General features: G+C 41.4%; 1 protein-coding gene across 1 annotated transcript in view; it reads right to left on the bottom strand.

The window, feature by feature from the left end:
• Positions 1-22,516, bottom strand: part of PLBD1 (phospholipase B domain containing 1) — a 45,023-nt gene that overhangs the window by 5,458 nt on the left and 17,049 nt on the right. The window contains exons 4-9 of the mRNA XM_075057915.1: positions 21,845-21,983; positions 15,038-15,202; positions 13,712-13,856; positions 6,808-7,008; positions 6,555-6,695; positions 1,119-1,304 (exon numbers count right to left, since the gene is read on the bottom strand). Of these exons, the coding sequence (XP_074914016.1) occupies positions 1,119-1,304; positions 6,555-6,695; positions 6,808-7,008; positions 13,712-13,856; positions 15,038-15,202; positions 21,845-21,983 (977 nt within the window). The remainder of the gene's footprint in view (positions 1-1,118; positions 1,305-6,554; positions 6,696-6,807; positions 7,009-13,711; positions 13,857-15,037; positions 15,203-21,844; positions 21,984-22,516) is intronic.

The raw sequence follows: 22,516 nt of genomic DNA, 5'->3' as shown, positions 1-22,516 counted from the left end.
GAAATGTGGTGGAAAGGGAAGGAAGGAAGAAAACAAGTTAGTCCCCTCACAAAAAGCTGATGCAAAGCGCCCGAGCCACTAAGTGCGCTGGCAGAAACAGAGGTCTATCACATTGCTCTCATGCTCCTCTCCAGGTGCCAGCTAGAAGTCAGTGCTCAGCACAGGACAGGAGTAGACAAGCTCCTAATCCAAGTCCATACAGCTATTTCTGCATCCCAGGGGCACTGCTGCCAACGTCTAACCATAAATATCTGCAACTGCACATGACAAGAGCTTGCAGGAACTCTGTCAGGAGAGAAAAGCAGAAGAGAAAGGGAAAGGGGGGAAAAGGGAAGGGAAAAGTGCAGTAGCGAGAGCCTTGGTTTTCCAGTTCTCGACTAAAGTAAGTAGCAAGGAGCAAAGCCTTCAAACACCCATTGTAGTAGCTGCAAGCTAGGAGGGGAAGGTGGACAAGCCTCAACATCTATGAGCATGCTGCAACTCACAGCCCGAACAGTAGCAATACCCCACCCTGGGAGAGGCCTCCCAAACCCCAAGCCCAGTAATCAGCATGCTCCTTATAACTGGGAATAAAAATATAGCATCTAAAGCTATCTGTAGAGATACACTTAGCCAGAAGTTAATTAAGCTGGTTTTAATCCAGTTAAGGAGAACACTGTCAGGAAAAAGCAGAGCAGAGCATTACCTACCAAAGATCATTTGCCAGAGCAGGGTAAAAAAAAGAACTTGAAGTTCTACGCTAAATTCTCTGGTCTGATCTGACCTAACTGTTGCTTAGGATTTAAGGCTTTCAAGATTGACAGAGTGTAGATATATTAGGTATTAGCAGTCCACAGAGTCTCTTGGAGTGTCAGAAGCTCTCTGGAAAGGTCAAACAGCAAGTCCAAGGGCCCTTATTCTAGCAGGAACCCAGTTTTGTTTCTGTTAGAGTAATTTTAGCCTGGCTTCCTACCTCAACAGTAAGCTTGTGTTATCTTTTTACTTTGTGTGTACTCTGCATCTAGGGTAATATAACTCTGACCCATATGTGAGGCTGCAGCTTCCCACTATAATCCAAGAAATAAAAGTAACACTGCTTTATTAAGATCAGCTCTACAGTACATAAACATGTGTCTTACTGTTGTATCTCATGATGTACTTCATGCTTTCCAAGTTGGTCACCTTGCCCTGGTCTCGACGGAAGATTTTTGCTCTTGGAGCAAGCTCATAAGAGAAATCCATGCCATACTTCTCAACGTATGCCGTGTACCCACTGAGATTATAAATCTTTTCATGGAAAGGGATATTGTATGAAGGCCAGTAACCTGCCAAAAACAAAACCCAATCTGTTAATCACTTAAAAAAGCTGAACGCTCTTGCTTATATCAAAAAAGAAAAAGAAACTTTTTTCCACGCTGCATTGCCTTAACAGCATGTCAAGGAATAACACATCAAACTGGTTTGAACACAAGAAAATAAGGCAATAGTCACTGGCATGACCAGGGCTAACTCCCAGTGTAACACCGCTGGAGACTGTACCAAGGCAACCCGCCCCCAGATTTCCACCCTGAGGACTCATTCTGCAAAACAGCTGAGATCAGACTTGCAAGAGTCTGAGGCAAACATGCAGAACAGCCACAGCCCTCCTGCAGAGGTTTTCCTGCTCAACCTCAGAGGAGTGTAAGATCATTTACCTCCACCAAACTTCCCAGCAAGAGGCTTCAAGTCACTCCCTTTTTCCCCTGCATTCCCCATCTCACCAAGGCAGAGGAATACACCATGCTGAGATGTCAGGGATGGACGGATACACACAAACACACATGGACCACAGAGCCAACAGGGGTGAACAGGAGGCAGGCCAGCAAAGAACCACACACACATGGTTTGTGCAGTGGTAGTTGGAAAGCTGTGGTTGCATGCAGTGATAAGGAAAGATGGGGGATAACTGCACGTTTGCCAGTATCTGCCTCTGATTGATCAGCAAAGCAGAGCCCTGCCCTAACTTTTCCAAGAGCAAGTATGAATCCTGCAGTTTTGTTAACTCTAAAGAGCACGGTTACCAGCCAGAACTCAAGAGAGAGTTTTAGGTAGGTGACATACAAACTGCCTGAAACAAGACTAGTCTAGAAAGCAGAAAAGCTTGTAAAGAGCCCGGAGACCATCCAGGTCAGGATCTGGGTACAGCAGGTCCTGAAAGGAATAAAAATAGATACCTATACCTTAACGTTTGGTTTTTTTTTTTTTTTGGGGGGGGGGGGGGGGAGTGTTTTTCGTTGGGGTTTTTGTTTGTTTGTTTCGGGGGTTTTTTTGCAAGGCAGGCACCAAGGAGTGTTTAGGCAGAGAGTATATAACCTGAGCTAGTCCCAAGAACAGCACATTTTCAGGTTCTCTCCAAAGCACTAGAGTTTCTCTTGTCAGTGGGGAATGTTGCTTCTCAAATCACACACAACAGGATTTGGCTTAGAGATTTACTGTCTAGACACCAGTAAATGCAGTGTTGCATGTATTTACATCAGCCCAGCACAACATAAGGAGTCTGGCTGTAAGGTGCTCAAGAAAATGAACTGGGACTCACTGGGAGTGATAGAGAGAGATACAAACCAAACTTCCCAAAGGACAGATATGCAGACAGCATAAGTGCTGGAATGCTGCCTGAGTAGAGGCCTTACCAGCTTGGGTCCTGCCTAGCACACAGCAGACAGGAATACCCTGTCTGCTGGCATTTGCTTATGTGACCTAGAGCCTACCTGAAGGAAACAGGTTGTGTATGTGGCGTGTTGTAATACAGGTGTCCTCCAGAAATAAACACACTTGCCAGCCTCTAACGACGCAGGCCGGAGGATACAGATACATCAGCTTCCAAATCGGTAGGGTTTAGTTGTGATTCAAAAAGGTGCTATTGTCTCACATGAACACAGTGCATACAGACAACCCCATTCCCCACCTGGAAAAACTTTTTGTTGCTAAAATAGAAGAAACTATTTCAAGGGCTGGTATTAAGCCAGTGAAACCTGCCTGTTAGGCCTGGCAGGGTGAACAGTAACAAAAACAAGTCAGAGATGCTCTAAGGTTGAAAAGGGGGTGAGGAAGACAACGTGAAGGCAGCAAAAATTCTCTGAAACAAAATGCCCTCCTCCTCTGCCCATCAGAGCAAGAGATCTCAGCAATATCAAGAGAGAGCAATGAGAAGATTAGATGTATGGTAGAAGAGACTGAGATCCTAGGTTCTGATCTGATGTGATGCTTTTGATGCTGAAATGGATGCACTACTTCCTCATCATCAGGAAATCTGAACTGCAGCCCACTCCTGTGCCCTGTCCCTATACTGGAGGCAGTACTGCTCTCCCTCAACTCCTCTAAAGGATTCCCGAGTTTTTTTTTGTCAGCATACAGAAAGCACCTTAAGCACCTTGACATCTTTGCCTGGAAAAGGCAGTGTAAGAGATTCCTGGTTTTTAGAACTCACCTGCACTGGCCTAAGACACAAGCTGACAGAAGCCATAAAAAAAAAAAAAAAAAAAAACACACCAAAAAAAACCTACAACTTTCTATTTTCAAACTCATACAAGAAAATGCTCCCTTTTTCCTCAGATACAGGGCTTACTACAGCAATGCCTGTCTTTGTTCACCTGAGAACTCAATTCTCATTCTCCGTTGTTTCTAGGTTTATGCTCGGAAGAGACTTAAAAAAACAATGCTGGCACAAACTCGCTCTGACCAACCAGAGTGTTAGAAGTGCATTACCTTTGGATACCAGCTACAAGGCAATTATGGAGTGTGCCAGGGTCAGGTACTCTACAAACACTTTAAGCCAGCACTGCTCTTGAGAAGGCAAACTTCCTTCACCTGGGCTGCTCTGAGCACCAGGGAACAGGGTAGGGGCCTCGATGGGACTTGTCTGGTGTCCTGCGTGGCATGGAGGAGTCCAAATCTGCTGCTTACAGGAGCAGTGCTGGCTTACAGCAGCTGAGGTCTTTAAGGTAGCACTCCTGCAGTGCTTAGTCCACCCCGTTTGCTGAGGGCTGCCCTTCTAATTTTTAAGCTACCACAGACCGACTGCTGCATTATCCAATACACATAAGGTGCATTTAGATACCTGGGAAAAGTCATACTGAAAATGTAAAATAATGTAGCTTCTAATGAATGCTGCCACCTTCCAGAACAGAGCAACCACGAGATCTCCTAGGAGGGAATAAGTAGTCACGGTGTGCCCAAGCCCAGGGGTTGGTCTCAGTCCTACAGGGAATCCCAGAGCAGCTCGCTCTAATCACTGCTGAAAAGGTCCTCAGAGAACCCTCTAAGCCTGGCCAGTCTGCACAGGTGAGGCACTGCCATGATGTGGTTGCGTTGCTTCAAGCGCCAGAGCTAGAGAGGTCTCCATTAGCTATTTTTTGTCTGCACCACAATCCACAACACTGCACAGAGGAGCCCAAGGCATTTTACCATCTGAAGTACACACAAACACTGGAAGATACAACAGCCTGCTTTCCTATCTTCAACAGATAAAGGAGCCAGAGAAGCATAAAGGGAGACACAAGAGATTTTTCCAAATTATCAATGAGAAACATCTCATAAAGCCATATTGACACTGTGGCAATAAAATAAGCCAGAACCTTCTAAGGAGCCAGACACAAGGGAAAATTCCAAAGGAAAACCAACCCCAGCTGCTAACATAGATGCATTTCTAGTCATTTTGATGATAAAGAACAATTCCTCAATTCACCCCCTGAGCACGTGATTGGAAGAGGAAGCAGAAAGCACCAGACATACACTTAGATTTGTGAAATGAGCTTAGGCTTTTGGATGCTGACAAAGTGTCTAGAAAATACTTGCAAATGAAACCTGCCAGCGGGTGTTTTTCTTCACCTATATTTTTGTTTGCTTGTTTTCCATCAACTTGTTGCTAGTCTTGTTGGGGGATTAAGGAATCTTTTAAACAGCACATATTTATCAGATAACAGAGCTCCAGAAAAGTTCAGGAGCTGAATTTAACAGACAAGTTCTCTCTTATTTAAAAGCTTATCTCCTTGTAGGGTGACCCACTCACCAAACATTTAAAGTAGCCCACAGCATCACAGTTATTTAGTACTGCTTCAAATAGACCTCACCTTTTTCCTCATGGGTCTCCAAGACAGGACAAAGTAATAAGAGAAAAAAAGAGCAGGAAAAAGAGAGAAAGAAAGAAGGTAAAGTCTATTTTTCCCTCCCCTGCTTCTGCCACAGCATACAGGAGAAATGAATACAATGTTATAGACCTGGCAACAGAGGGATTGTCATGGTTTAACCCCAGTGTCCTGGTTTCAGCTGGGATAGAGTTAATTGTCTTCCTAGTAGCTGGTTCAGTGCTATGTTTTTGAGTTAGGTATGAGAAGAATGTTGATAACACACTGATGTTTTCAGTTGTTGCTAAGTAATGTTTAGTCTAAAGTCAAGGATTTTTCAGCTTCTCATGCCCAGCCAACAAGAAGGCTGGAGGGGCACAAGAAGTTGGGAGGGGACACAGCCAGGACAGCTGACCCAAACTGGCCAAGGGAATATTCCATACCATGTAACATCATGTCGAGTATATAAACTGGGGGGAGTGGGGCTGGGGGGGATTGCTGCTTGGGGACTAACTGGGCATCAGTCAGTGGGTGGTGAGCAATTGCATTGTGCATCACTTGCATATTCCAATCCTTTTATAATTACTATTGTCATTTTGTTAGTGTTACCATTATTAGTTTCTTCTTTTCTGTTCTATTAAACCATTTTACTTCTTTTCCCGATTCTCTCCCCCATCCCACTGGAGGCGGGGGGGTAGTGAGTGAGCAGCTGCGTGGTGCTTAGTTGCTGGCTGGGGTTAAACCACAACACCCAGCCAGCCACTAGGCACTATGCAGCCTCTCACTCCTCCCCCGTTCCCAGTGGGCTGGGGAAGAGAATCAAAAAAAAAAAACCAAACTCATGGGTTGAGATAAGAATGATTTAATAACTAAAGTAAAATAAAATATACTACTAACAATAATAATAAAAGTAATGAAAAGGAATATAGCAAAAAAAAAAAAAAAAAAAACCACAAGTAAAAAAACCCAACAAGAAAAGACAAGGAATGCACAATGCAATTGCTCACCACCCACTGACCAATGCCCAAGCAGCGATCCACCCCTCCCAGCCAACTCCCCCCAGTTTATGTACTGAGCATGACATCCTATGGTATGGAATATCCCTTTGGCTAGTTCAGGTCAGCTGTCCTGGCCATGCTCCCTCCCAGTTTCTTGAACACCTGCTTGCTGGCAGAGCATGGGAAACTGAAAAATCCTTGACTTATCCTAAGTGTTACTTAACAACAACTAAAACATCAGTGTGTTATCAACTTTATTCTCAGGCTAAATCCAAAACACACTGTACCAGCTACTAAGAAGAAAATTAACTCTATCCCAGCCAAAACCAGGACAGGGATGTTCACATAAAGCTTTCTAACTTGAAACTCAGCACTAGTGTTCAATAAACCTTTCCCAGGTACAAAGCACGATTGTCCATCAGCTGGCACAAAGAGATGGCTTTCCTAAGCCAATAACTAGTATAGGAGCCATTACCTTTCCGGAGAATATTTGTTTGATCAGAATACTCCACAAGGGTTGGGATCTGCTCAACAATGTACAATGCACCATCATCAAGGCTCTTCTGCAGCTTGACCCTCTTCAGGTCCAGCACCATGTACTGATTGTTGTAGGTCCCTAGCCATGAGAGCAAAGACAGAGTTACATGTCCTGCCTGGGCAAGGAAAAGGGTACAAGGGGGAAAGGGAACACATCCTTTTTTCAAAGATTCATATGGAAGTGTACTTACCAGAGTTGCACTTCGAGAAGGTTTCTGCCCAAGTTTTGCCACTATCTGCCATCATGTTAGCAATGCGGACCCTCTGCCAAGCTAACAGGGATTCAGGCACCACTTGCTTCATGAGGGTTTGGTCGAACACACTGTTGGTAGTCTGCAACATTACCAAGCCACTGCCTAGTATGTAAAAGTCATCCAGGGACACCAAAAAGCCTTAAACAGCAATAATACAAAATTTGTTATCTATGAGTTATATGAAAGGTTCACAAAGAACAAGACAGAGAGACAAGACAAGAGGATATGAATGAGTCAATGTGTGTGTTTGAAATCAAACTGCACAAATATTAAAGATGAGGTGGTGAATTCTGCCAAGTTCTTTAAGGCCACCTGTCAGCACAGTTTCTCATTTGTCATGCTTTCAACACAGAACCTAATTCTTTGTCTAGAGCATTTGCTTCATGTTTGCATCCCAAGCTTGGAAGTTTCTCCTTCATATGTCAAGCTATGTCTTATTCTTATGCTGAGGATTACATACTGTAAGTGCCTAGTGAGTGTTTGTTTCCAAGAAATTCCTTTAAAAAAATACAACAAAGAAAACCAAAACAAAAGTACAAACTCCACAAAGAGATTTTCATCAACCAGTTTCAGTTTTAGATTTTTATTCTGTAAGGACAACAGGTATTCCTTTAAATTAATCCCTTCTGGACTAAAATCAAGGCAAGCAGAAAAATCTTCCTTCTAGTTTAATCTTTTCCAGCCTAACTATTCTTAAAAACATCTCCAAGAAATAGACACCTCTTAAATCATAAACCACATCCTGTACATGAGAGAAAGTTTTACCCACTCCTCTTTCTGACATGTTGTCATTGGGGTTTTTTATGCCTATCAGCCCTGCAAACTCAACATAGTGATGGATCTCTGGGCAGGATTCCCTCCCAGGTTACATGCCAACAGAAGTACTAAGTCCAATTGCAGATCCCATGCCAGGAGGTGGTATACAGAGCTGCAAAGGTCAGCTACAATGCCATGGATAGCATGGTGACTACTTACAAAGCAGAAATAATTTGACTTTGAGATTCCCCAGAAGACATAGGGCTGCCAAGTTGGGGAAGAAAGGTTAACTGAGCTCCTGATGGGGAAGTCATCCAGAACCTGCTCTCTTGCTAATGAGCTTTTAATGGTATCACTCTCCAAAGGATACAAAATGCTAAAATGCTATGCAACAGAGTAATAGTTGAGTTCCACTATGAAATCTTCTACAGCAAGCTTTATTAATACACTCTGCAAACAAGCTAATGTCAGCAACCTATGACAGCCAGAAAGACGACTCAGCTCTCCCTCGTATTCCTGGGTTTTCATCAAAAGGCAGACCTCCTTCAAGCAAAAGTAATGCTTAAGGGCTCTGTTTCAGCATGATTTCGTTAAAGTCTCAAGTTCTCAAATCAGAACCAATCCAGGAAAATATACTTTGTGGTCAACTGTTCTCTAAAAATAATGTCAGTATAGAACAGACAAAGAACCCTGGCAGCTTATGGTTCCTTGTATTTTATACTTGGAGACAGAAAAAGTGTCAATAAATTATGTACATCAACAGCAAGGTTCTCTCTCAAATAAGTAAGGACAAGAAGAGAAACACTCTAAACTTGGCTCTGCCAGTCTATGTTATACAAAGATATGGGATACTCCAGCGATAAACTGTTGTGTACCAAGTCAAGTGCTTGCCCAAACAAACAAACAGAGCCAATTCCCATGTGGATGCCAATGCTAAGTGCCCTACTTCAAAACAAACTGAATAGTTTTTTCTTCTTCTCCAATCAACAGCTGAGATAAAACAGAAAAACTCAACTCAAAGCAAGTGTCAACACAAGGGATAATGCTGAATTAACTGAAGTTTGAACTCTGTAATTCAAAGAAATTGCAAAGCTCAGCCAAGCTGAAAACAAGGGGGTTTCCTTCTGGGCCTTAGTATTTACCAAGTTTTATCCTGCAATGTTTTATAATACAGTGTGCCCTCCACGATACACTATTACCAGCCTAATTATTCTGAGACAACATTTACCATTTTGACTCCAAGCACCCCTGAAACAAAGGGAAGTTAAAAGACATAGAACAGGGGAAAGAGATCCACAAAAATAAAACCTGGATGAAGCCTAGAGATATCAGCAGATATTTGGTGTCCTCTTGTGTCATTCTTGTCTTTTTATGTATAAGGATCTGTTTTAATTAAAAATGCTTTTTATGTCAACTGTTATTTCACTGTACAGTTCACCTATTTTTTCTGTAAACCCATCTCCCGTTTTTGTCAGCAAATCTCAGTCAATTCCGCATCCCCCCCCCCCCGCAATGAACCTGATTCTTCCTATATAGAAACAAGCAAAAGCACTTCTGATTGCATCTTCTGGGTCTGAGCCATTTAGATTGAGTTTCCAATCACCACTGGAAAACTGAAGTTTCCAGAGTCTCAAGTTTCATTCATCATGACAATATTAATCAGCCAAGCAAAGCAAAATATTTTTTTAAATCTGAGCCACAGTGTTCTCCAGAGAGTCAGCACACCAAAGACAATGTGGTGGGTAACACGTTCCTGGCAACTCTTGTTCCTAGAGAGGTAGGCTGCTGCTTTCTGAACCAGACAGCACAGCTTTTTTGGTGTTTTAGAAGGTCATTGTGCTCGGTCAAGCACAGGAAGGGTCACTATTACATGCTAGAAGTCAGAGACATGAGGTCTAGCCATCACTTCATAGGGATGAGAGTTATCTCCCAGCTGAGATGCTTGATGCTCTGGGCTGCTATAAACACACTTGACAATAGGAAAGGAGATGCCTTCTCTGGATTAGCTTTCTTAATCCCATCAGCAGATGCTTCTCATGCCAAGACTGAACTCCTGCCAGCTGCCTGCCTTCCACTTGCAGACCTCTCCTAGGCACTAAGAAATAGCACGTCCCACACTATAGCTCTGGCCTATCATCTCCAAAGTGCATCAGACACTTTTCCTCTGCTTCCCTACAGGTTTTAGACAGATGTTGGAGGGAGCAGGGAAGCAAGAAATGGTCTGGCAATACCTCATGAGCAAGCTGGTCCCCTGAATACAAGGGCTACCACCCTTTCCATGTTTCCTTTCTCCTAGCTCTTGCTCAGGCTGTGGGGAAGGATAATGCTGCACTTTCTGATCCTGCGCTAACACCTGTTTACGTCAAAACAAAGGACACATGTCACTTCTCTCTCCTGCCACAGCAACACATGTATAGCCATCCATCAAGACAACTTGTGCCACCTTGTTCCCATGTCATAGCCCGTCTCAACCAAGCAAGATCCCAACAGCAGACCAGAGGAGCAAAGGAGGCAGTAAACTTCTCAACTGTTTTGCTTAAAGAGCTAAAACCAGAGTAACATAGTTAACAAGACTGTGGCTCAGCCCAGAGAAAGCAGGTCACTACCCAAACCAGAGTGCTTGCATCCAAATGGCAGACTCTCTTTCTTAGATGCAGTTCAAAACTAACTGTTCAATAAGAGGTCCATCCAAACAGACAGAAATCTTGGGAGATGCTGGTCAAGAAAAAGTGCAAATTTCATCAGTTAATTAGGCTCATTTGTTTGAATGCCTCAATGGGACAGTGTATAGCAGTGACAGGGGAGGGGGGGGGCTTTTTCTCTGATCTTACTAGGTATGTCCTGCAAAACACAGTACCTACCTAGTCACTGTCATCGCATTTCTTACCCCCCTAAATGAGCATAGCTTCATTCAACATTTGTGAGCAACTGTAACATGTCTGTACAATTTAAGTTCTCTCTGCTGTGCATGGATTCACCAACCACATTAAGTATTTATGTCCAGAGCTTGAACAAGACACTTAAGTCAGGGGTGCCCAAGCATTGAGCTCAGAGACATTCCTCCTTTCCAGAGGTTCGCAGAGCTGTCATGCATGCAGCTCTGCACAGATGCTTTCAACAGAAGAGAAAGCTAAGACTATGAGCGGAGTTCAACTGAGGATTAGGATTAGTGTGGAAGTGAGCAGCAAGTGGCTAAACCATTCTGCAAAAGCAGAGATTACTACTACCATTCATTTCCACTTGACTGTGCCTCTGCAGCGCTACTGTTGCTCTGAAAGGGACAAAGCAGCAAAGTGGGGACATGCTGTAACACTGGACATTTGAGCACGCTGGCAGGAATATGGGGAACTGCTGGGGAAGCTGGGATGGACTCTGCAGTTCCTGCCTGTCCTCCTACCTGCTCAGACACAGCAGAATCAAGTAAGCATGAGGCCCACTAGCTGTATCATAATGCACACACTGACATGCATCATGGTTAGTGACTAATCTTTATATCCTTTGAGTCACAACAAATATTAATTTTTGCAGTGTAGTAGCCTGTCTTTTGAAATTCAGTAAATAAACAATCTGGACAATTTTACTCTGTGACCCCAGGAGAAATCAGGGAGTTGGCACATTCCTTCTGAGGAGGCAAATGACTCCTTCATGCTTTTCTGACACAGCTTTTGGACAGCAGAAGAGTTTTACTTCACATCCAATCTACTGGATGACAGAAATCTTTTAATTACTCACTTAGGTGTCACTGAAGGCCTGGAAGGACACCTGTCTCTTAATGCTCTTTGTTTCCTCCAAAAGTCAATACTTCTATGTACATCAGGATCATGTTACTATTCAGGAGAGCTTACTAGCTTAGCCTTTCTTACTGGTTCTTAGTGTCTATCAGGACAGAGAATAAGAGTGAGAACTTGCATGCAGGGAGAAGTTACAGTTGTCAAGATGAACCATAGCCAGGACCTGCAGATTCCTTGGTCAGATGCCCTAAAAATAGAAGGCTTCATCTCATCACAACACGGAGCAAAGGAATTTGGCAGTTCCCTCCTTCCTCTGTGATGTCCCTAGATCATTACCAAGCCAGTGCTTTAGAGCCTACTCATCCCCTGGAAAGCTGCAAGTTTGTGAACTACACCCACAGCTAATGCAATTTGCTGTAGTCAATGGATTATGCCTGCCTAGTGCTTGTGATAGTATCCTATAATTAGGCAGCCAGTGAGTACACTTTGCATACCACAGGTCTCTCACACTTCACTGTAGCCATGGGAACTATGTCTTGCAACAGTTCTAACTCAATTTTGTTGGTAGAAGTACACCTTAACCACATCACTATATCAGAGTCTACCTGGCACAAGCAAGCGTTTAAACGAGCCATCTCTGCAAACCTCAACAGTCTCAGGGAAGCACACTGGAATTTTGTACACTTTTGAACACACCCTGAGCATTTCAGCGTAGTAGTAGCTGATTTTGAGGTACCCTCCCATACAGCACACTTTATCAGTCTCATCAAAACAGAAGACTTGCATTTCACTTTACGCAAAGAATCCACAAAAGGAACAACCCAGAGACATCACCATAGACAACCACCAAAAATAAAATAATAAATGCTCTGTCTGGCTGATCCTGATCCCCAGTTTTGAATTCGCAGCACAAGGCAGCATGCATCAGTTGTGAAACAGCCACATTCTCCTGAAGGATAGTACTAGTATTTCTATATACTAGTATATAAAGCTAGTATTTCTATATACTATATACTCTCAACAGTAATTCTGTTGAGAGATACGAGATCCAGAATAACCTTCTGTACGTTCATGTGATGAACAGAGCTGAGAGAGAAACCTTGGCTTTCTACCATGTTACACAGGCTTGGCAAAATTCCTTGCAATGAGCGAGCGAAATTCGTCCAAGGGAATCAGAGATAACCCAAGCTCTTGAAAGGCTGTACGCTTAACAGGCATTCACCAGAATACCTCTGCTCCTCAGTCAAAGCAAAAATCTCAGTCATCGGAAGATGTTGCCTTCCTGAGGGTCACTGAGGAGTGTCAGAAACCCACAGAAAAAGACTTGCTTTCAACATGAAACGAATGCAACTGCTTTTCAAAACAGTTTCCCAGTCACAGTCTCAGGAGTCCCTGCCATGAAGGACCCTCGCCTTTGTAGTAAGGCAAGCACAGTAATTGAACAAAGCACATTTTGAAATCATCAACCATCAAAATTTCATCAGAATGAGACAGTCTCCTATGGCACATACTTCGCTTTACAAAGTTTATGAAGATTCTTGAGTGTTTGGGTATTTTTGAATTTGAAATTCCACCTTTGAAATCTTGCACAATGCTAACTCACTCTTAAGAGTCTTAGATTTGCTTTGGTTTTTCATGTTCACATTTCTTGGTGCTACTCTAGCAAGAGTACATATTTTACCACTTAAACATTAACTGCTGGCAATTTCTAACATTCTTCCAGGAAATTTGAGAATATTATATGGTCCCTAATATTCCCAAGGGAGATTTTAAATATTCTGGCTGGCTATATTACTAATATATGAAATAAGAATAAAAAAAATACTCCACTCTGTAACACCTTATAGACAAGCTGGAAGAGGGCGGGGGGACCAAACAAAAAAACTGAAGGTTTGCTAACCCAACACCAAAGAAGTCAATACAATTTCACATGGCTAGTGTTTGATAGTCTCTAATAATCCCATTACAGCACGAGTCATGCCACAAAACTGTTATTACCAAACATGCAAATGCTATAGGCAAGGTGAGGAGTTCAACAGTTGATATGACTGCAGACTACACAAGCAGAATTCAAAGCAGCATGTTTGTGCCAGAGGTAGAATATTTAACTAGTACTATTCAGAGCACTTAAGGTGATTAATCAACAACAAAAGACGATGACAACAACAATATCATGTTCAAGCTAGAAAACTGAAGACTACATTTTGTCCTCTCGGTGGCTAAAAGTTTTAAGGTAGATTGAAGTCAGTGCTTGTTGAGCTATCATCCTTTTTATAGGCAAGACATCTGCAAGACAGTAAAGACGGTCCGTGCCATCTTGGATATCTACATTGTTTTGGTTTTTTTTACCTTACCTGGGTAACTGCTGAATGAGACACGGCTGGTGGTAGTGTCTGGATCAACTATATTGAAGTTCCAATGCTTATATATTCTCAGTGTGGCTGCATATGTAAACCAGCTAGAATGGGCAAAATATATATTCTCATATCCAGGTAGAACCTGGAAAACAGAAGCAGAAAGATGAATAATTTCAGACCCTACTATACTCTGCATGTTTTGTACTTGATAGAAACTGGGAGAACAACTTGTTTCGAGTAGTTTGATTAATTGCATTGTTCAAGAAGGAGCAGATTCTTGTGCTTTTAACTGTGTACTTAACAATGAATTTCTGAAACCTCTGGAAAGAATTCTTGCCCATGTGTTGTTTTCAAATAATTACTTGTTATTTTTCAAAATGAAACAGCTTAGGGTTTTTTGGGACACCTGCATCACATAGTATGTTTTGTTTCCCCAGTTTCCTCTTGAATACTTGTATTTACACACTCAGATCAGCTCTCTGCAAACATATCCAACATTAACTTAGAACGTGCTGTTTCTCTGAAAATGCCTCTGGGTGACTTTAAAGTACAGAAGCAAATGCAAGTAAATTCAATTTGAAAATGTAAATATATGTTATGATAGTACATCTTTTCAAAGTATTTCACTGGTTCTAAGATTTGTTGTTAGCTCAGAAACCTCTTGCTGTAGGCAAATCCTTGAATGAATGCTTCTCAATTTAAGATGAATATTGTTGCTCTGAGGTACATGGATTCTCCGTATGCGACTAGATCCTTGATAATTTTAACTGAAAAATTTAATTGCCACCATGATATATCAGACACTTATCTTAAAAGCATTTTTTCTGTCATTACTCCCACTGGAAAGCTGTTCCAGAGTATCACTATTAACACTTAGAAAACATCAGCCACTTGCACCCATTTGTTCTTGTGCTAGCACTGTCCTTTAGTTTAAGCAACTCTCTTCCCTTTCTCCCTGCTTATTTGCCGAGTGTATTTGTAGACGTTTGCAATACTCCCTTTCAGACTTCACTTGGCTAGGTGAAACAAGTTACTCTTCCAGTCTCCTCTCCATGGTAGTTCCCTATTCCCTAGTAATTCTAGTAGCTTTTCATTGTCAGTCTCTGTGGTTGTTTTGGTTTGGTTTTTCCCTGCCCTTGAACACGAGTGAGAAAAACTGGACCCAAAATCCTATAGAGGCACAAATGACAACTGCATAAAAGCACCTTAATTGACAGGAGTCTCTTTATGCATACGCAACATAAACACTGAAGACTCCAGAAACGCAGACTCATGACACTACAAATCAACACAGTCACTGGAGGTTAAGTTCTTTGTGCTCACCTTAATGAGTGCAGAGCAGTGACCCATATCCCACTGATATTTCCCATGGTTTCCTGGCTCCACATTGCATTGTCCACTCCGTGCAGAATACTCAAATAATGCAGGAATAAGGTCCAACAGGTCTCCAACTGCATTCAGAAACTGGACATCAAAGATGCTCAGTGGCTGAGGAAAGGGAGAAACAACCACAAAAAGCACTTTCAGACAGAGAAGTGCCAAGTCAGTCTCAGCTGTTAAAATTTTTCTTATGCTCTCAAAGGAAGCTCTTAGATGGCCTATGAAATACCTGCTCACAAGGCCCAGATGCTCAAACTCAGTGTGGCGTGAGACACCTAGGTATCTTTACGGGTCTGGCCCTTGTAGTGGCATTAGCAATGCTAACTGATGAAACTTTTGTGTGTCTTTGCAAACAGCATACCAGTGAGCCTGCTGTTACTGTTATGCTGGGGTAATAGTAAGATTTAGATCTTTTTTTGTTTATCTAGATGTCTTTGAAAAACCTTACATTAACAAACACTCTTGGGAGTTTTCAGATTTTTATAAAGACTGCAATTTAAGACATCCTCAGGACTGAGGAGGAGGAAACAAATCAGGGAAGCAAGATATGTTAACAATACTAATCACGTACGGAACTAGCTGAAGAAAGGAAGTCAGTCAAAGGGCACTCCGCTATGTGCTTTCGAAAACCTCTTACAGTTGGAGCTAGCCAGGGTTAACTACACAGCTCATTGTGCAACATGGTCTTCAGAACCTTCTCTTAATTTGCCTCTTCAAAAATAAGAGCTTAACAGTGATCTAACCCCAACCTTCAAAGGCCGTTTTCTAAGTCTTTCCTGTTCCTGCTTGCACCATGCCTTTAGTTAAGGCAAGGCTTAAGGAAAAGAAGTCAGAACACATATCACTGTAGGGCTATGAACAGTAATTTTAGAATGCATAATCATATAGTAAAGAAACACATTGCTTGCAATATAAATCACTACTATTAAACCGTATAGCTGATCTCTCTACAAACCCCAATAAAGGGTAGATAATGACATGGAAGAAATAAACAGCACCAAATCCATTGATTTTTTTATTCAGAAGACTGAATTCTGTGTTATCCTTCTGCTGTTCTGGCAGAGAGAATAACCAGTAGGAAAACCAAAAACAATGTAAACTCTAGTCCATATATCACAGGGGAAGGAATTGAACCTTCCCACGATGCTTACCAAGACAAGTGAAAGAAATAAGCCATTCTCACAACTAAAATCATGCATCACAGAAGGCCCTAATAGAAACTATAGTTTAAGGAAGAAATCCAAAGCAAACCTTCATATATGTTACATTCTTTTAGCTCATCATGTTTTTGCTGTAAGGACCCAAACAGGGAGCAGCAAAGGCCACAACTGACAAACATCAAGAGATGTATCTTTGGATAGTTTTAAGCAACTCAGTGGTATGAATCATTTACAAACGAGTCCCAACAACTGCTATCTCATTGGAATCCATATAGAGAGATTTGGCACTGTTTCACCACAATTTTTCCCCATCTAGCTGCACTTAAAGGTCTGCAAGCACACCACACAATGAGGACAAGCTGTTTTCCAATGTCCGATTTACACAGGCATTACCGTACAGTACCAGGAGGGGAGCAAACAGGATTGCATACGAGAATGCTCGGCCAGCCCTGAGACATTTTAAATGTACTTGCCATCCATTTGCTAGCACTCCGAATTCTCCTCCATAAAACCTGCCTTCATTGCAACATTTACAGCTAGCTACACTGATACTGCTGCAGCATCACTTGGAATTGCCTGTGTATTTTAAAAAAGTTTCACATTTCTGTGCTATCTTACAGTCAATTCAAGTCAAAAATTCAGTAACTACTAGAAAGTCCATTCAAGCTAGAAAAAAGGTGCCAAGCAAGGAAGCTATCAGAACTATACTCACAGAAAGGTTGCCAAAAAACAGGAGGAAAAACCCACTCAAACAAAGAAGCAAAGGTTATGTAAATTCCTAGGGCTCCACTGGGTGAGATTAGGCTGCCAGCTCCCAAAGCCAGCCAAAATATCAGAGAAGTAAAAGAGGAACTAGGTTTCTAAGCACCCACTAGGGTTCTGTTTTCATTCCCCTTCAGAGGGGCAAGCAAATTTTGTTCCAGTTCATTTCCAAGAATTCATTACTGTGCTTGCACAAACCTGGTTTTGTGTTTAAGATTTTCTGATGCTCTGTGACATCACACAAGCACATTGCACAGAGCTTCTCTGGAGTCTCAGTAAAATAATGCATTCAAACAGGAGACTCAGGTGTCTGCAATGCAGGCCAAATCTAGGAATTTCAGGAGTGGCCTGAGGCATCTGCCACAAGGTCGAGCACCCCACTTGGGGATTTCCAAGATACATGGAGAAATCTTCTCGATGAGGAGTTAATCAGGGTCCACTAGCAAAAATTAGACAAAAAAGTGTGCATTATAAGAAGTGTATAACATAGGGCATATTACAATCTTTTGTAATCACCTTCCCCCATCTCACACAGCAATGCCAGGAAAACTCTTTGCATGCATGGTTTACATCCTGAAGAAGAGTGAATAAACGAGCTAAATTGACAAGCAAAGAGGTGGTATAGCCACAACAAAAGTCCCTTTGCTAGAATGTGTGGCTCCTCTAGGGTACCATCCTGAATAATCAAAAAAAAAAAAAATCAAATTGAGTTTCAATTATATCAGCTGTAAGGAGAAATAAACTTAGAAAGGGTAGCAGATAGGAGACAACCAACCTTAAAGCCTTGTCTACAGGGACATTAAAATAGACAAGTTACTCTGTAACAATTGGTTTTCCAGTAACTTCCCCATGCATGAGCATTCTCAATGCAAAATAAGGAAGTACAAATAGAGAGCTGTCCTAGAATCATTGTAGTATTTAAAACTCTGCCACCTCCTTATTCAAGAGTAATTTCCCTGTGTAGACAAGCCCAAGATTAATCACGGCGTTGGTAGAGCATTAGGCAGATGAAAAGGCTTAATGCTCTTTGAGTGCCCCTCCTTCAGAAATTGTCTTAACAAAAGGGTTGGGTTTGTTTACTGGATATAAAATGTTGCTAAACCAGATGGAATAATGTCACACTTTAACATGAAAATGTATTCAGATTTTGACATCATTCTTAATGATACCTGTAAATATCAAATTCAAAATACAGCAGTTTACAATATACATTGCCTTCATGTAGGTCTTAATGGAAGCACCTACCTAAAATAGCCCTGCTGGAAACCGGACTCCATGCAATTAAAAAAAAAGTTTAGAACAGTACACCACAAAACATTTGCTTCATATATATAGGAATAAAAAAAAATATTTACTAGTATTACTATCAAACAGTTCAGAGTTCAAACCAAATTTTCTTTCTGTAGTAAGGCTCAGTTATTTGTGGCAGACACAATGGTTCCGTAACATTCAAGTTAATTACACCTGAAGTTTAAGGGAGAAAAGAAAAATGGAACATTTCAGAGTGACCTGTGTGCACATAATCCAACTCTCATTTAAGCACTATGTGGATTTGGCATAGCTTCAAACTACCATGCATGGTACAGAACAACAGAAAGTTGTTCACTTGTCTTCCTCAAGTAAGTGCACATCAACTAATCCACCAAAATGTAAAACTCCAACTGCCTGCAAGTTTGAAAAGCTATGTGTAGGGCTGATAAGAAACCTTGACACATGAAATATGTAAAATTAAAAGCAGATTAGCTGTTGAAACAGCTTGTTTCCATTCTCCTGAAAAGGAAACAATTTTATTCAACTTTGCCACAGACTTTGTAAACACAGTTCCTTTTCTCCATCCCCTTTAGATCTTTTGGCCTATCCTTGTCAACCAATCCATTTCTCAGTATTCAGGAGAGCACTTGGTCCATTCATGGGGGGGGAAAAGGGGGGGAATGTAAGAACTTTGAAATCCATCTCCTCCTCTTCCACATGTCTGATCTTTCCACATGTCTCTGATCTTTTGGGAGTTGAGGAAAAAGGCTTCCCAGTCTTTCTGCAGCATTTATTCTTCTTCTTCTAAGCTTAGGGCAGTTGGGGGGAAATTGCCCTCTGCACACAGAGTAATCAGTTGAATTTAGAAGTATGCATAGTTTTTCCCAATAGCAGTTAGAACATCAGGCAACAAAATACAGCCTGTCATGTGTTGGGTTTTGTCTCTGTTTTGGTTGGGGTTTTGGGGGTTTGGTTTGTTTGGGGAAGGGTGAGGGTGTAAAAAAGGAAAATAAAAACACTACAACCCACACATAAGATATTCTCAATATTTCTAATGGTTGTTACTACCATGAATCCAAACTACTGCACCACTAGAGAGCAAAAGATAAACTTGTTACCAGCGATAATAATCATATGACAATACACATATAGAAAGGATTCTTTTTTTAACGAAACAGAAGTAGTATCTACCAAAGGAAAGAGGGAAGAAGAGACTCTCAAAGCACTAATGAAAACATGCAATAGGAATGAGACTTGCTTTTAAAAACATGCAGAATTTGTTGTGGGGGCTTTCAGTAACAAGTTTTTTTAATTATTTTTTTTAAGGTGAGAAATTACTAGTGGAAGTAGTAAATACTTGCTGCCCAAAGAAAGATCCAATCAACATTGGATGAATTGAACCAAAGTACTTAGAAATAAAATTTAAAAAAAAATAAAAATCATCTATTAGGTGAATTTATTTGCCAAACATTCTACTTACTAACAATCTAAGGGATTAAATAAAATAACCTTTTTAACATTCTTATAACATGTACTGCAAGAGCAAAGTTGAAAACAGCCTCTTTGGAGGGCAGAAGTTCTTTAATCACAAGGAATAAGGAAGGTACTGTTGGTCTTGGGCAGGGCGGGGGGGGGGGGTGGTTGTTAGCTTAGTTTGCTTTTTTAAGTGCCAACAGTTTAAAGTTGGGTTGATTCTTAAGTAAATGGATGTGTCAATGCTACAATATTAGTCAGTAACATTACATCTGCACCTGGTTTTATTGTCCATGTAAGCTCGGAGCAACAATCTTCAAGCTCTTTATTTCCTGAAGGGGATCCTAACAGCAGTAAATATGTATACAAGTAGCACTGTTGTAGCCTAATCTCCCAAAAGTATTTAAAAATTAGCATGGTATCCAACAAAGTGAACTGCATGTACTTTTGCAGAGCTGTCAGGTATCATTTTCATGCCAAGGAAAACCAAACACCTAGGTGCAAGAGCAGCTGTCTAAACTATACTCAAAAGTAAGAGACTGATGTTGACTTACTGGCTCTGGTAAACAGAGGAAACTGCAGCACCACCTCAAGTGAGAAATACATACACAGGGAACATTTTTGCTTCAAATAAAAAGATATGGATCTCAACATAGGTGACAATACCCAAAGCTAAAATTGTGAATGGCATAGGAAGGAGTCAAAATAAATCCCACCAACTGCTCCAGGCACATTTGAGAAAAGAAATAAATATATCCACTGCATATAATTCAAGAACAGAGGACACAAATATTTCAGACTGAACCACATGTTTGAACTTTCACTAAATGCACCATTTTTATATAAGCATGCTGATGAGATCTCTGAAAAGAGGATAAAAATGACTCAGTCACTTCAGAGATCAGTGCTTTTTAGTATCAAATACACAGCTCAATAAGTATCAGGGAATACACATTGCAGGTAGGACATGCCTATTATAAAGAAATAGCTCAGACACAAACCAGCACTTTCTCCTCCCCTCATCTGAATCTAAAGGATTCTGAAGCAGCCAAAGAAATTCATGTGGTTTGCAGGGGTCTTCAGATACAGGTGTTATGAAAGGGAATTCATGAGTTCTTTTCCTAGAAAGTCAAGGTTTCTTAGTATCTTCCCTATAACTCAGGCCCACCAGCATGGATCTGTCCATTATTGTGAACACTTCTTTTTTTTTAGTTTGAGCGGAAAGCCCCAGAGTAAGTTCTACGCAAGAAAGGTGTTCATCTTACTAAAACCCAACTGTTTATAATTGAGGACTCCCAACTTCTCTGAATGCTGGATATGGTTAAACCAAGACAAAAAGGGTCAACTACAAATACTCCAGTCCTCCCTCTCACATTGAGAAACCTGTTAGACATTTGTCTTAAGGACAGCCTTGTAATTGCCATAGCTCTACTGGAGTTAAAGGAGCTGCGCTATTACACACAAGCTGATGATCCAAAACACAATTCTAATTTGATTTTTAAAAAACAAACAAACAAACAACAAAAAAAAAGACACCAACAAAAAACCTACCCCATTTGGCTGGCCACAGCACTGACTATATATTTTGTAATGGGAGACTGAGAAGACAGAAAAGGAGAAGACATTTAGCAATCTAAAACATACTCCGAAACAGAGAGGCTTTTAAGATTTGAAATCTGATGCTTGGAAATAAGAATGAAAGCTTTAATACACTCCCTACATGCTGATTCATGCTGTTGCAGCTACTCTTTATACCTAGAGGGTCATTTGCTCAGTAACAATTGTAAAGTGACAACAGCAAGCACTTTAGAAGTGTCTGTCCTTCCAGCATTCACTCATGGATAAAAAAGCCACCCCCAATCTAATCAGCACGTGAGCACCCAGGGTTCCAAGTCCAGTGCAAAGCATCTGTGGTAGCACGACCTGAGTGCTCAGTCACATTACCTACACTGAACAGCCACTGAAGTTTTTGTAGAATGGCATGCAGAATGAGTACTTGCCACTGATTATCCTTTTTTTTCTTTTTAAATTATATTCCCTTCTCCCATCTTTGTCCTCTGACATCCCATCCCCAGCTACTGAAAAAGAGATGCAGTAATCTTACTGTTTGTTTGTGAAGTTTAGCCCACTCGAGGGCTCCCATGTACAGACCATCCAACTGTGCAATAATATAGCCAGCATGCCTCCAAAATGGGTCATCCTTATTATTTCTGATTTGTTGTCTTGTCCATTGATCTTGTTTCCTGCAGAGGAACAAACAGGTTGGGGTTTTCTGGGTTTTGTTTTAGAGTATAATTGATAATGCAGGGAAGAGACAAATGTATTATGATCCAGATGATCCAACCTTCCTAGTGTTTTGAGGCAAATCATACTTTGGAAATCCTGCAACTTAAATGTTATATCCTCTGCATGTAAATGTTCAGATCCATGCAACACACCCTACAGTAGTGTGCCTAGATATTAGACTTTAGTACCAAAGAAAGAGTTGGACTCCACCTCTGGGGGGGACTCTGCAACATCAGATCTAGCATCCCTTATAGTCAGTAAAGGGAAACAAGCATTTGATAAGTCAGATGAACCATTCCCTTTTAAATGCCTATTTAAGGAAAAAATAGACTGACCTTTGAAGAGCCTATTTCCCTCCCCTAGGCACAAGTGCAATGAAGGCTTTCTGCTGGTGGTGCTCAAACACTGCCTAAGAACCACTGATAGGCTCCTCTGAGGAAAAGGTGGGAGGCCAAACACAACATCCCACGTGCCAAATCCAATCAAGAGG

The sequence above is a fragment of the Buteo buteo genome, chromosome 26, assembly GCF_964188355.1.
Source record: "Buteo buteo chromosome 26, bButBut1.hap1.1, whole genome shotgun sequence".
In the NCBI taxonomy this organism is placed as follows: Eukaryota; Metazoa; Chordata; class Aves; order Accipitriformes; family Accipitridae; genus Buteo; species Buteo buteo.
This window is presented reverse-complemented; position numbering and strand designations above follow the sequence as displayed.